Here is a 13359-nt window from a genome sequence, read left to right on the forward strand (position 1 = left end):
CCTCCCCTTCCCCTCCCCCTCTCCTTCCCCTCCTCTCCCTTCCTGTTCTCTTCTCTTTTCCTTCCTTTTTCCCTACTGGGATTAAACCCAGGGCTGTTGCACTGAGCTACATCCTAGCCTTTTATTTTTTATTTTGAGATAGGTTTCCACTAAGTCACTCATTTGCCCAGGCAATCACCCTCAGCCTCCAAGAGTGCTGAGATTACATGAGCCACACGTGCAGCTCCTTCGTCTTTTAACGGTGCTGTGTGGGGTGCTCCTCACTGAGTCCCAGAATGGCTCTCAGCTTGAGTCGTTACTCTGTTTGGTGGTCATTTATGGCCTGTACTGCTTGGGGTTCTTTGGTTACTAGTTTCACCCCATTGAATTTGTTGCACTTTCCTCCCGTCTCATTTAGAATTCCCTATAGACTTTGTCCATGGAACAAGCGTGCAAGGTATAAAGTATGGAAGAAGCTCACAGTGAGTCAGAGATAAGCAGAGAAGGAAAGGCTGGTGTGAACAGGATAGGATATGAAGAAGGTAGCAAAGTTTAAAACTGGAATAGAAAAAAAGATCAGGAAACTTTTATAGGTTTTGTATAATTTTACACATAAGGAAACCATGACCCAGCTTCACATTCTAATGTTTTTGTCTTTAAGCATCACCAAAGAGTCAAACAGAGGTCCGGAGAGGCAACATTGAGAGGTAAAGTTCAGCCCCTCCTCAGAGCCATTCGGCGGGCATGAGGTTCCCAAGATACTGGCCGGACCCTGAGAGCGGTGCCAGAGCGGGTGCTCTCCCTGCTGAAGCCTATAACATCCCTGAAGACGATGCTGACAGAAGACTCACGTGGGTGGGAAATCAGAGGCAGGAACATTCCAAATTCTCTCCCTGAGAATGAAGAATGAGGAAGTAGAGCAGACGTCATAACTGTGTGGTTTGCTAGGGTTACATCCCCCGGAAGTCGCTTCATCTCTCAGGCTTGCTCTCCCTGAGACTGGCCGCGGCACCAGTGACCCTGCCTCACCCCCAGCTGGGGTAGAGTTCAAGCGAGATTAGGTGTCAGCAACACGTGGTAAATGACCAAGTGTACACACGTGTAACACAGGGGTTAGTTCCTGGGTTTCCCCTTTCCTCTCATTCAAAGACCTTCAGCTGTCTGCGGATGTCCCCGAATCCTCCACTGTCTGCTCACCATGATCTCTTGTTCCTCAGCTAAGGGATCCTCCCAGAAAGAAGCTGAGAGGCTGCAGAAGCTAGTGTCTCTCATGGAAAGGTGACTGCTTTTGCTCTCTCGTCTCCCAGCCCCAGGCCTGCACTACGAGCTCCTGGCCTGTCCCCAGGGCAGAGATGAGTAGTAAGGGTTCGTGACTGGCAGTGAGACGTAAACTGAGGCTTTTCAGGGATCGCGTTGTCGGGGCATAGGGTGGCTTAGACACCTCAAGAGGGAAGAACCACTCAGTTCTGCACTGTGCCAGGGTCGCGGTAGTTCTACAGTTCAAGATTTTGCCTGTATATTTTATTTTTTTATTTTTTCCGGTACCGGGAATTGAACTCACGGCCTCGCGCTTGCCATGCAGGCACTGTGCCGCTGAGCTAAATCCCCAGCCCCTGCCTGTATATTGTTAATAAGAGGCATTATATAGGGCAACACTCAGCCATGAAGCAGATTACCTAGCCACGAGAATCGGTTTTGGCTGGGTGAGGTGGTGCACGCCTGCAATTCCAGCACTCTGTGAAGATCACAAGTTTGAACTACTCTAGGGCAACTTAGTGAGACCCTATTTTTTAAAAAAAATGTAAAACTGGGGCTGGGTATGCAGCTCAGTGCGAAGGCCCTGAGGATAATCCCCAGTACCCTCTCCCCCGCAAAATAATGTACTTTGCTGAACAAATCATCATTGTCGTGCACTCCTTATAGCCACAGGCTCAGGGCTAGAGACCTGGGTCTGCAGGACCTTGCTGATGCCACCTCCGCTGGTCTGTCTTCAGGGAGGCCAGTGCCAGGGACACTCGCGCACAGCAGCCCATGATCTTATCTCTGCCTCAGGATTTCTAGAGAGGGGCTGATTCCCCATGGATGCAGAGTGCCATGGCAGGGATACCCCGTGTTCTTAAGGGTTTCCACAAGGACCTGTTTCCACAGTGAATGTAGGGCCAGGGCTTGCAGGACCTGAGGTGAGAGGCAGGAATCCCCAGGCCACGTTCTTCCACGGAGGGAGATGTCCCCCCTCATTAATGTTTTCCGCCTTTCCTTTCAGTCAGGAGTGGCTTCCCCAGGAAGGAAGTGTGCGGCGGCTTCTGTGTGCAGATCCCTCCTGCCGTATCTGCAACGCTACGGCTCTGGAGATTCAGCAGTTGCTTGTGGGTAGAAACAACCAGATCTCTCCCACTTTCTCGAAACCATTCCAGAGCTCCTCTCCTCTAGGAATGCTGTCCCCAGCAAGTGTGCCTTTCGGACGGAGTCGGAAGCTGGTTTTCCAGGACTCCAGAGAGCTTTTATGGACATCTGGCCCCACACTGTGGCAATTAACAGATCAGAAATATTTAACTCAGTCAGCTTCGCAGTCAACTGGCGGCGCGAGCGTCCCAGAGCACCGGTCCGATCACCTCCAGACGGCTCGAGTGCCGCGGGTGTTCCGGGCAGCACGAGCGCACTCTTCTCCAAGCCTCAAGGAAGCTGGCATTCATGGGAACTGGAAGGAGAGAACAAAGAATAAGCCAAAACTTGCCCTGATGAGCTCAGGTCAGCAGCCCTTGAGTATCAGACTCCTTTCCCTGGACCCAGAGCACCAGAGCCTAAATCAACAGTTTATAATCTTTTTTTATTTTAAAGATCAAAGAACGAAAACATATTAACGAACAAACAGACATAAACAAAACAACACCAAAACAATAGAAGCAACACAGAATTTCAGACAAGCTGATAGGAAATTAACAATGGTCGTTGTATTACATATTGATATCTTCAAATTGGTTACTCATATAACCAGATATGGGCATATAAGATTAATCAAACAATTAAACATTAACTGTTCCTTTCCATAAAGCAATAGAAATTAGTAGTGCAGTTATCTTAACTATCTTGTGTATACACACATACATAGTTTTTCCCTTCTTTCTTTCTTTTCCCTTTTCCCTCATCTCAGTTGTTCTTTCCTTTTGAGCAGTTTCTTTCCCTTTCACAATATCTATTGTACCTTTTAGATTCTATTTACTCTTTCAGGTTCTTACACTAGTGAGACAATACAGTATTTACACATGCGGGACTGATTTATTTCACTTATGAGTATGGTCTCTAGTTGCATCCATTTGCCTATAAAAACCTTGAGTTTATCCTCCTTATAGCTGAGTAATATTTCACTATATAAAAATACCATATCTTTTTTATCCATTCCTCAGTGGATGTGCATTTGGGTTGCTTCCACCATTTAGTTACAACAAATTGTGCTGCTATAAACATGGATGCACATATATCGCTGTGGTATGATGTTTTTAGTTCTTCTGGGAAAATACCCAAAAGGGAAATAGCTGGGTTGAATGGGACCTATAATCCTAGTTTACTGAGGAATCTTCAGACTGATTTCCACAATGGTTGCACCAGCAGTGGAGTAGGGTTCCTTTTTCTCCACAGCCTCATCAGCATTTGTTATTGGTTGATTTCTTAATGATAGCCATTCTTACTGGGGTGAGATGGAATCTCAGTGTTGTTTTAATTTGCATTTCTCAAACGACTAATGATATTGAACATTTTCTCATATATTTATTTGCCATTTGTATTTCTTTATCTGAGAAGTGTGTATTCATCTCAGATGCCCATTTTTGTATTGGGTCTTTGAATTTCGGGGGCTGATTTTCTTAAATACTTTATATGTTCTATATAGAAGTCTTTGTCTGAGGGACAGTTGGCTAAAATTTTTCCCAATTTGTGGGTTTTCTTTTTATTCTGCTGGTGACTTCTTTAGATGTGCAAAAAGTTTTCAATAGCATGAGATACCAGTTGTTGATTCTTTGAAGTATTTCCCATGAAGTTTGGTTTCTATTCATGAACTCTCTGCCTACCCCTATGTCTTTAAGATTTTTACCTACTTTCTCTTCCAGTAGATTTAGTGTTTCTGTTTTAATATTTAGATCTTTGATCCATTTTGACTTGAGTTTGGTGCATGGTGATAGACTTGGGTCTAGTTTCAATCTTTGGCATGTGGAGAGCCAGTTTTTCCAGCACCATTTATGAAAGAGGCTATCTTTCTTCCAGTGAGCGTGTTTGGCCCCTTTGTCAAAGACCAGGTGGCAGAGTGTGTTTGTGGTTGTGGCCGCATCTTCCACTTTATAATCTTGCACTCCCTTCACCTGCTGTTCCTATGTCCAAAAGGCCCTGAGGTACCTTTAAGCAGAAAGATATAGATGCATGTTTTTCCACACTGAGGGCTCCCATGATCTGTGAGGAGTTCCTGTAGCAGCTTACACCACACTATTCCCAATATTTGCAAAGCCTGGAAAACAAACATACATTTCTTTCATCCTGAGTGCTACCTCTAAGGCCTCTGTTGAAAAGATGGGGCTTCCATGTCTTGACCTAGGACTAATGGAAGGCCATCCGGACCACCACAGAGCAGAAATATCGTTTTGACTAAATCCCAAACCTCAACCCATGGTTCTGGTTCTATTGTCTTCCACCTTCCAGCTTTTAAATGCTATCTGTCTATTCTCGGGGGGACATACTGAGGCCCCACTGTACCATCTCTGGGTAATTTTCTGCAACTTCTCTTTTCCTCACAGTGAGTTTCTGGTCGGCCTCTAGAGATTCCTGCACAACAAGGGCACACTGGGCCTTTTGTCTGCAATAATTGCTCCCTCTCTGTGTTGCCTAAGATTTTCTCCCCTTAAATTAAGCTCAGATCCTTTCCCACATTTCCACACGTGGACTTCTCTGCCTGACCGTTGACAAGCCTAGATCAAAATCTCACTTGTGACCCGTGCCAATTGTGAAGCCTTGGTGTAGCAACTGCTGCAGAGGCAGCTCCAGCTCCAGGGGGTTTGATAGCTATCGTCCAGAAGTCTCTGTGGACGCAGAGAGCCACCTAGCATAAGCCCTGAGACGATGTTGCCACCTGTTCTGCCAGACCCAGGGCCTTCTCTGATTAGGAGATCCCATTTCGGTCCTCAGGGTAGTAGCAGCGTTGGCCCGGAATGCTCAAAGCAGCAGTGCTCAAAGGCTATTGGAGTTCAACCTTCAGAGTGGAGGAAATGGCAGGTTTATTTACCATTGATGGAGCTGCCCCCAAAGATTCAGCAATTGCTCCTGTCCCTTGCTCTGAGCGGCTCTTATTGTGAAGCAGCACAACCCTGACCTGTACAAGTCTCTCCCATCCTGCAGCCCCAAGGCAGGGAGCTTGGTGACCGTAATGATCTCTTGTGGCAACACTAAGGGTCCACGGTTGTTGCTCAGCCCAAAGCCATGTTGCACGGCCACATAGATTACAAATGTGGGAAGATCTGCTGGGGCACCATCTCTGCCCACATCTGTAGTTGCTAGAATTGCAAATTATTGGATCTATAGCATTCCCAGGGCCCTGACAGCAACTTGGTTCTCCTGTCCTCTGGAAAGCGAGCCTCTAGACCTGAAGGCAACAACCAGGTCACACACATATCGGGAAGTGACTCCCTAAGTACTTACAGACCTCGGCCGGCAGTACTAGATCTTACTAGACTCTATTACTGATGACCCTGAGATGCCTGTGCTCTGGTTCCAAGGAATCATGGAGAAAGGAGAAACAGGCTTGCATTCCCGTCAGGGCTACCTGCTCCCTGTTTTGTGGCTCTCTCGGCCACGGACCCAGCAATCATCAGGTAACTTGCAGTCACAGAAATGGTGGCCCATCATAACCTCTGACTCAATCTCATCTAAGCAGCAAGATATTAAGTCCTAGGTCATGCTTTCAGGACGCCGACGAGCCTTGTGTGGTGTACAGGCATTCCAGCCTGCAGTGCAAGTGAATGCAGGTGGTGATTCTGGAGAGTGAGACAGCTGCTGTCAGCCCCTAATCATTCAAGACACCTATCTTGCAGAAACTCAATTTCATTATGAAAAAGAAATTCCTGGAGATACATTTGGGGAGGCCCCATAAAGACAAAGGCATACAGGAGCAAATCTTAGCCATCCAAAGAGCATCTGCACTTAGGGAACCTTTGGGATCTAAACAACCAAAGGAAAACTTACTTCAGGAACTCCCTACCCCACCAGGATTCCGTGTGTCTCAGATACGGAATGGGTCTGCTTAGAAGAGTGGTTTACATTTGAACTAAAGATAGTGCAGCAGAATCAGAGGTGACCTAGTTCCACAGCAATCTCCCATGATTCTGCCCAGCGCCCCTCTGGGATCTCGCAACCCAGCAGAGACACGACAGAGGCCCAGGTACTTTGTGTATAGTTAGAGGCCAAAGTGAGAAACCTAGGCTGGATGATTCTGGACCCCTTAGTCCAGGCCTTCTCAAGGGTGAAAACAAGTCTCTAACAGAGAAAACAGAGGCCACAGGAAAATTCAAAGCAGCTGGGAATCACAGGGAAGTATAGCACTGGGGCTCTCCCTAACCACAGAGAAAACCCACTGTTCTGAGGTTCTGGGTCATGAGGACTTCTGCGCAGAATACTAGAGCCCTCACTTCACAGACGTATCTCCAGGCTCTTTCTCAGGTAGAACTTCCGTTTAGCTGACGTGGTTGCCCTGAGCGAGCAGACACTGAGAAGGACGTGTCTGGGTCTGTGGCAGCACCAGCTCCACCCTCTCAGCCCGCTATTCCGTGCCAGCTTCCCCCTTGTCTTGTGTTCCCAGAGCACCCTCTGTGGTTCTTTGGGGCCAAAAGACCAGGGGATAATGATCTGCAAGACTGTTAGACTAAGCTGAATAATCTTCCTGAAACCAAAAAGCCCGAGAGTGTCAAACCTGACAGGACATGAAGGATCAGACATTACAGTGCCAACTCACTGGGCCATCATTTACTGGGCAAAATTTTGCAAGTCCAGTACTTGAAGGGGCCACATTTTTCAAATCCAAACTTTTTGGAGACAGATGTTTCAGGGCCATGCTTTACAGGGCAAAACTCGGTGTGGGGCAAGAATTTGGGGGGCCAGGAGTTGGAGGATCTGGTAAGGGGATCCCACACTCAGAAGATCTTCACCCTTCCAGGTGCTCCAGAAGTTGATTTGGAAAATACGATGACATTCTTTTCGCACTGGATTAACCCTGAAGTGAAAGATCACAGGCACAAGGAATCCGTTCTCCACCGTAAATGTGAGACAGGGGCCAAATCCAGTACAAAGGAGGTGGAGGAGCTTCCAACTCTCACCAAAGCTCATTTGGAGAAGACGGTAAATGGTCATGAGGCCCAGCCTCCCTGTACCGAGAAGGGGCAGAACTTTTTCTGACACCCGCACACTCAGCTCCAGCAACACTCCCTCCAGTCCAGGCAACCCTGGGGCCCACGCCACCCGCAAAGCTGCTACAAAATCTGACCTCAACTGACTGGTGCCACCCAAGCAAGAAATATATCCCAGGTCTCAACGCTCCCATCAGCAGAAGGCATTAGTTTATACAAGGAGAGCACTCATTTCAAGCAAAAGGAGTTTGAGGCCCCCCAACCTCTGCGTCCCCCGGGGAAAAGGCTGTAAATAGCCATTTTCACTAATGTGAAAGTGAGGCATGCATTCTCCAAATATACTCTATGCCTGTAAGCCAACAGCCGCTTGTTTGTGTCTCTTTTTCTTCAATGCATATGCGTGCAAACGTGGAGGGAGTAGACAATATCTCTCATGTGGCGTAAGAGCTTAAAGCCAAATCTTACTTCAGGTGGGTCAGTACTCTACACGCTCCTCCTAGCCCCACTCTAGGCTGTGAACGAAGGGACTCGCGCAGGAAGGAAGCCCTTGTTTAAGATGAGTCCTGTGTTCCAAATTCAAATGTTGAAGTGTGTGCTATTTCCAAGCGTTACTCCAGACCCTGGGGAGACAACAGTGACCGACAGACAGCTCTTCTCGTGGAACACATAAGCTCTAGGCCAGACAATGAAAACTGACGCCGTGTAACAAGAGTTAGTTAGAGGAAACAGGTGAATACGTAGGACCACACCTAGCCTAGCTGTGGGGGCGAGGGGCTGTTCGTGGACAATCCCCTGAAAGAGTGCTGTGTAGTCTTAGCTGGCAAATTGAAAGGCGACCGAGAGCTGAGGGAGCAGGGAAGTAGGGGAGAGGGTGGAGGATGGAAAAAAAAAAGAATTACATGTGTTAGGTGCATGTACCAGCCCCCCACCATAAGTGCAATTATTATTTACTGCAAACGTGTACGAACAAAAAATACAAAATTTTTAATTTAAAAAAGAGAGCAGGAGGTAGCCGGAGAGGTGGAGGAATAGATGAACTTTCCCAGGCTATTGGCAAGGGCATGGTGTCAAATACATGACACCCTGTGCCAGAGAACGGTGACTCAGACTCACTCAGCAGAGCTCTGCTGTACTGAAGTCCCCGTATAATAGAAAGAGTACATGAACACGTGTACAGGATCAAAACACGGTTGCCAAGCAGGAGAATGAACAGCAGTCATTTATCCATTCTTGCATTCCATCAACAAATATTGAGACTATCTGTGTATACATATATATGTAGCCCAGGCTGGCCTCAAACTTGCAATCCTTCTGACTCAGCTTCCCGAGTGTTGGGGTTATAAGTGTGTGCCACTATGCCCAGTTTATTGGGCACTTCGTAGGATTACAGGCATGCACCACCACACCTGGCTTCTAACTTGCTTTTTAAGCTACTATGTCTGTACATTATTAACATCTGTCCAGGGCTGCAGTCCAGCCTGACAAGGACAGGCATCCGGTGGCAATCATAATATTAGCTGAAGATGTAGAAAGGTGAGATTCAGAGGGTCTGGGAATTTAGGGGCAGGGGATATTTTACACCAAGCCTGCAGAGGACAGAAGCTAAAATTTGAGAGGACCAGTGGAGATAACCGCGTCTGAGTGGGGATCTGCAAGAAGCTGAGATTTTGAGCAAGACAGGCATTTTCTGCCCCTACTCAAGGAGGGCAAGAGACTGGCCTGACGAGACTGATCAAAGCACGACGATGTCTCACGTATCCACGCCCGTGCTCAGCGTATTCCATGTCCTCCCTGCTACGGTACAGCGAGCAGGTAAAAAGCTGAGTAATCGTGGACGTCAGTGGCTGGATATCACCAGGTGGAAGCCTCCTGGGGTAGACAGGCAACTGTGGGGCCACGGGAAAGACCCGCTCCGCCCTGAGCCAGGGTGTGTGCCCACAAACCCGGTTTCCTACCTACTGCCACTGACTCTTCCGCTTTAGCACCAGAAGCTGGCCAAGAACCACAGAGGGCTGTGGTTTTTTTGAGACAAGGTCTAGCTATGTAGTGCAGGCTGGCTTTGAACTTACTATGTAGCCCAGGCTGGCCTTGACCTCGTGGTGATTCTCCTGCCTCAGCTTCCTCAAGGCTGGGATTACAGGCGTGTGCCACCATGCCTGGCCTTATTCTACTTTCTGTCTCTATGAATTTGCCTATTCTAGTATCTCATATAAATGAAATCATATAAGATGTGTCCTTTGTACCTGGTTTATTTTGCTTAGAATGATTTCAAGATTTATCCATGTTGTAGTAGAATTTCATTCAATTTTATGGCTAAATAATATTCTTTTGTATGTATATACTATCTTTTTGTTTACCCATTAATCTGTTGGTGGACATTTGGGTTGTTTCCACCGTTTGACTCTTGTGAATAAGGCTACTGCAAACACTGGTGTGCAAAGCATCTGTTCAAGTACCTACTTTATTTTCCTTTGGGCATATAACTAAGAGTGACACTGCTGGATCATTATGGCAGTTCTGTCTTTAACTTGAGAAGAACCACCAAATCCTTTCACACCGCAGCTGCTCCAGCTTTCATAGCCACTGCAAAGTGTTACCACCAGCACGCCGCACCAGCAGTGTTGTTCCCATCCTCCGCAACTCTTGGGCGTGTTATTTTTAATAACAGCCATCCTAGCGGGTATGGAGTGCATCTCACTGGGGTTTCGATCTGCACTTCTTTAATGACCAATGATGTTGTGCGTCTTTTCATATGTTTATTGGCCACTTTTATCTCTTTCCTGGGGAAACAAGCTATACAAATGGCCAATAAACACCTGTCCATTGCCCGCTTTTGAATTGGGCTGTCTGGGATTTAAAAAAGATTGTTGATTACTGATCTTTTTATTGTTTTTATAGTTTTTCCCTTTCTAGAATGTCATGCGGTTATTAGCATAGAGTACGTACCCCTTCAAATGGCTCTTCCTTTTAGTAATACATAGTTAAATTTCCTTCATGTCTTTTCATGGCCTGATACCTCTTTTATTTTATTTTTCTGTGAATAAAACCCAAGGCCATGTATGTGTTAGGCAGCCAGTCCACCACTGAGCTACCTAGCTCCTCCACTTCTTTCCCAAGTTGAGTAATGTTCTGCTGTATGGTATGTCACAGTCTATCAGTTTACCTGCTAAAGGATATCTTGGTTGCCACAAAATTTTGTTAATCATGAACAAAACTGGTATAAACATCCACATACAGGGTTTTGTATGCATATAGATTTTTAGTTCCTTTTTAAAAACTTTTATTTATTGTTATTGTTGTTGTTGCAGTACTTGGAATTGAACCAGTACTGAGCTATATCCCAAGCCTTTTACCATAGGTATAGATATAGATATAAAGATAGGCAGCCAGACAGACAGACAGATAGCTGAGACAGACCAACAGACAGACAGACAGACAGACAGATATCTCTAAGTTGCCCACGGCTCCAAATTGCCATCTTCCTACCTCAACCTCCCAGAGGACAGGGATTATAGGCATGACTCACCAGGCCCAGCAGTTTTCAGTTCATTTAGTTAAATACGCAGAAGAAAAGTTGCTGGATCGTATAGTAAGAGTACGTTAGATTTTGTAAGAAACTGCCGAACTCTTCCAAAGTGGTTACACCATTTTGCCTTCCCACTAGCAACAAACAAGAGCTCCTGTTTCCTTCATTTGTTGAAAGTTTTTGATGGCATTAGTGTTTTGAATTTTAGCCATTTAAATAGCCGTATGGTAGTATCTTGTTTTAATCTGCAGTCCGCTAATGACAAATGATGTTGAAAATCTCTTTATATACTTATTTGACATCTGCATATCTTCCTTGGTGAGATGTCCAGATCTTTTGTCCATTTTGAAATTGAATTTTTAGAGTTCGTCATATATTTGGAATATGTGTCCTTTATTAGATATGTATTTTGCAAAGATTTTCTGTGAGTGTGGCATGTCTTTTAATTATTTTAACAGTATCAGTAGAGGGGCAGAAAATTTCTGTTTTAAGGGTTGATTTATCGACTCCCCCTTTGTGGGTCATAATTTTGATGATTTATCTAAAATGTCACCACCAAAACCCAAGATTACCTAGAACTTCTTACAACCTCATTCTTGAAAGAAGAAATATAGACATGTTTGCACTTATGGTCTTCTTTGTTAATTAGTGCATTTTTCCAGGGCTGGGGTTCTAACACAGGATCTTGCGCATGCTATGCAACTTCTCTCCTACTGATCGACACCCCAGCCCTAATCTGTGCATTCTAATTGATTATTATAACTTTAGCATACAATTTTTAAAACCCCAGAACTGACAACACGGTGACTTTTTTTAGTTTTACAGGGAATCTTTTGTGACTCAGAAAACATAGCTACAGCACTCAAGTGTCAGTTTCTTTGTCTACTAATGAGTGTTGGATCAGACAGTCATAGAGAAGTTTATGTTTCCGCCATAAACATCTGGAATGCTCATGTTTTCCTTCAAGTTCTTTAAAAGTCCATGGACCTAATTGCAGTCTCCAGGTGGGAATGGAGAAAGACTGCATGTGTGTGTGTGTGTGTGTTCGTGTGTATGTGAGACAGAGAGACAGAGAAAAAGCGTCTGCATATGCTATTGATCTAGAAGGCCCTTGGAGGGGCTGGCGCTGCAGTCCCCGACGTGCCCACGGGACTCGATCAGCGGTCGTGCTCCACCGCTGAGGGGAAGCTGGTCCGACCGAGGGGAGCAGACTGGGCAGGAGGGAAAGTGCCAAACTGGGCAGCCTTTGCTGCAGATCTTCCTCATGACTGGTTACTGTTTTCAAGACCGTAGTGTTTTCCCCAGAAGCAATTCATGGTTTGTCTGTCAAAACTTTTCACCATGAATGTAGTAAAACACGTTCTTTGTGATGTGGCCCGGTACATATATGTATAAACATGTGTTTCTGGATCTGCAACTCAACTCAGTTTTCTGAAACAATCCTAATCTTATGACGTGTGAAGCTCCCTAGTATTTTCTATCCTCTCCATCCTGTTTCACTCAAATAACTCTGACAGTGACTCTCTACAACGATTTAATGGTTTAATAATGGATCTGGACACATAATCTGAGAAACACACCTTTAGAATAATTTTACATCTTAAAAAACATAAGAATGAATTTTTATTTATGCAAAATTTATATGGCATATATACTTATTAGTTTGATCTATACTATTGACAAAACATAGCTGAATATATCTGAGTCAATTACATTTTTTTTTAATTAGTATATCTTTAATTGACACAGTAATTGTACATATTCACAGGGAACAAGGTGGCACTTTAATACATGTATAGGATGTGTAATGATAAATCAGGATGACTGGCAGATGTATTACCTGAGACATATATAATTTCTTTCTGTTGGGAACATTCACAATTCTCGCTACTAGCTATTTTGAAATATTTAATTAATTCTTGTCATGTATAGCCAGCTATATCTCATTTTACAGTTTTGGTAAAAGGGTTACACTTTTGCCTTTTGATTTAAAGAGGGTTACTGAGAAAAGACATGGATAATATTGTACAGTGTAAGGTAAATTTTGTCCTTGACTGCGGTGATACAAGAACGGAACCCGTAAGATTAAGGGTCTGTGTGGCTGGAGGGTCTAACAGATTGGGCAGCTGCTGATATGTCTTTGACTGAATAAAATTCTATTTGAAAAGGTGATGCTCTTTGACTTGCAGGCATATTTTAAAGGATATTTACTGGAGCAATGTTTTGTTTTGTATTTTTGAGATAGGATCTCACTATGCGGTTCAGGCTGGCCTGGACTCACTACGTAGCCCACGCTAGCCTCAGACTCATGGCGATCCTCCTCCCTTGGCCTCCCAAGTGCTGAGATTACAGATGTGCAGCACCAGGCCTTACCAAATTGAAACATTGTTTGTAGTGATTTAGAGTGGAAACAACTTTAACTGGGAAATTATTAAACTGTAATACAACCATGTTATTAAAAAAGAGAGAAAATAA

The 13359-nt window shown here is 45.0% G+C and overlaps 1 protein-coding gene across 1 annotated transcript in view; it reads left to right on the forward strand.

Annotated features, from left to right (window-relative positions):
• Window positions 1-7720, forward strand: part of LOC102017561 (protein FAM205CP-like) — a 14165-nt gene extending 6445 nt beyond the window's left edge. Inside the window, exons 2-5 of the mRNA XM_005401036.2 lie at window positions 641-686; window positions 1197-1257; window positions 2243-2727; window positions 7169-7720. Coding sequence (XP_005401093.1) covers window positions 641-686; window positions 1197-1257; window positions 2243-2727; window positions 7169-7407 — 831 coding nt within the window. The 3' untranslated portion in view covers window positions 7408-7720. The remainder of the gene's footprint in view (window positions 1-640; window positions 687-1196; window positions 1258-2242; window positions 2728-7168) is intronic.
• The last annotated feature ends 5639 nt before the right edge of the window (window positions 7721-13359 follow it).

This window comes from Chinchilla lanigera, unplaced genomic scaffold (assembly GCF_000276665.1).
Source record: "Chinchilla lanigera isolate Chin_1 unplaced genomic scaffold, ChiLan1.0 scaffold00071, whole genome shotgun sequence".
NCBI classification, from domain to species: Eukaryota; Metazoa; Chordata; class Mammalia; order Rodentia; family Chinchillidae; genus Chinchilla; species Chinchilla lanigera.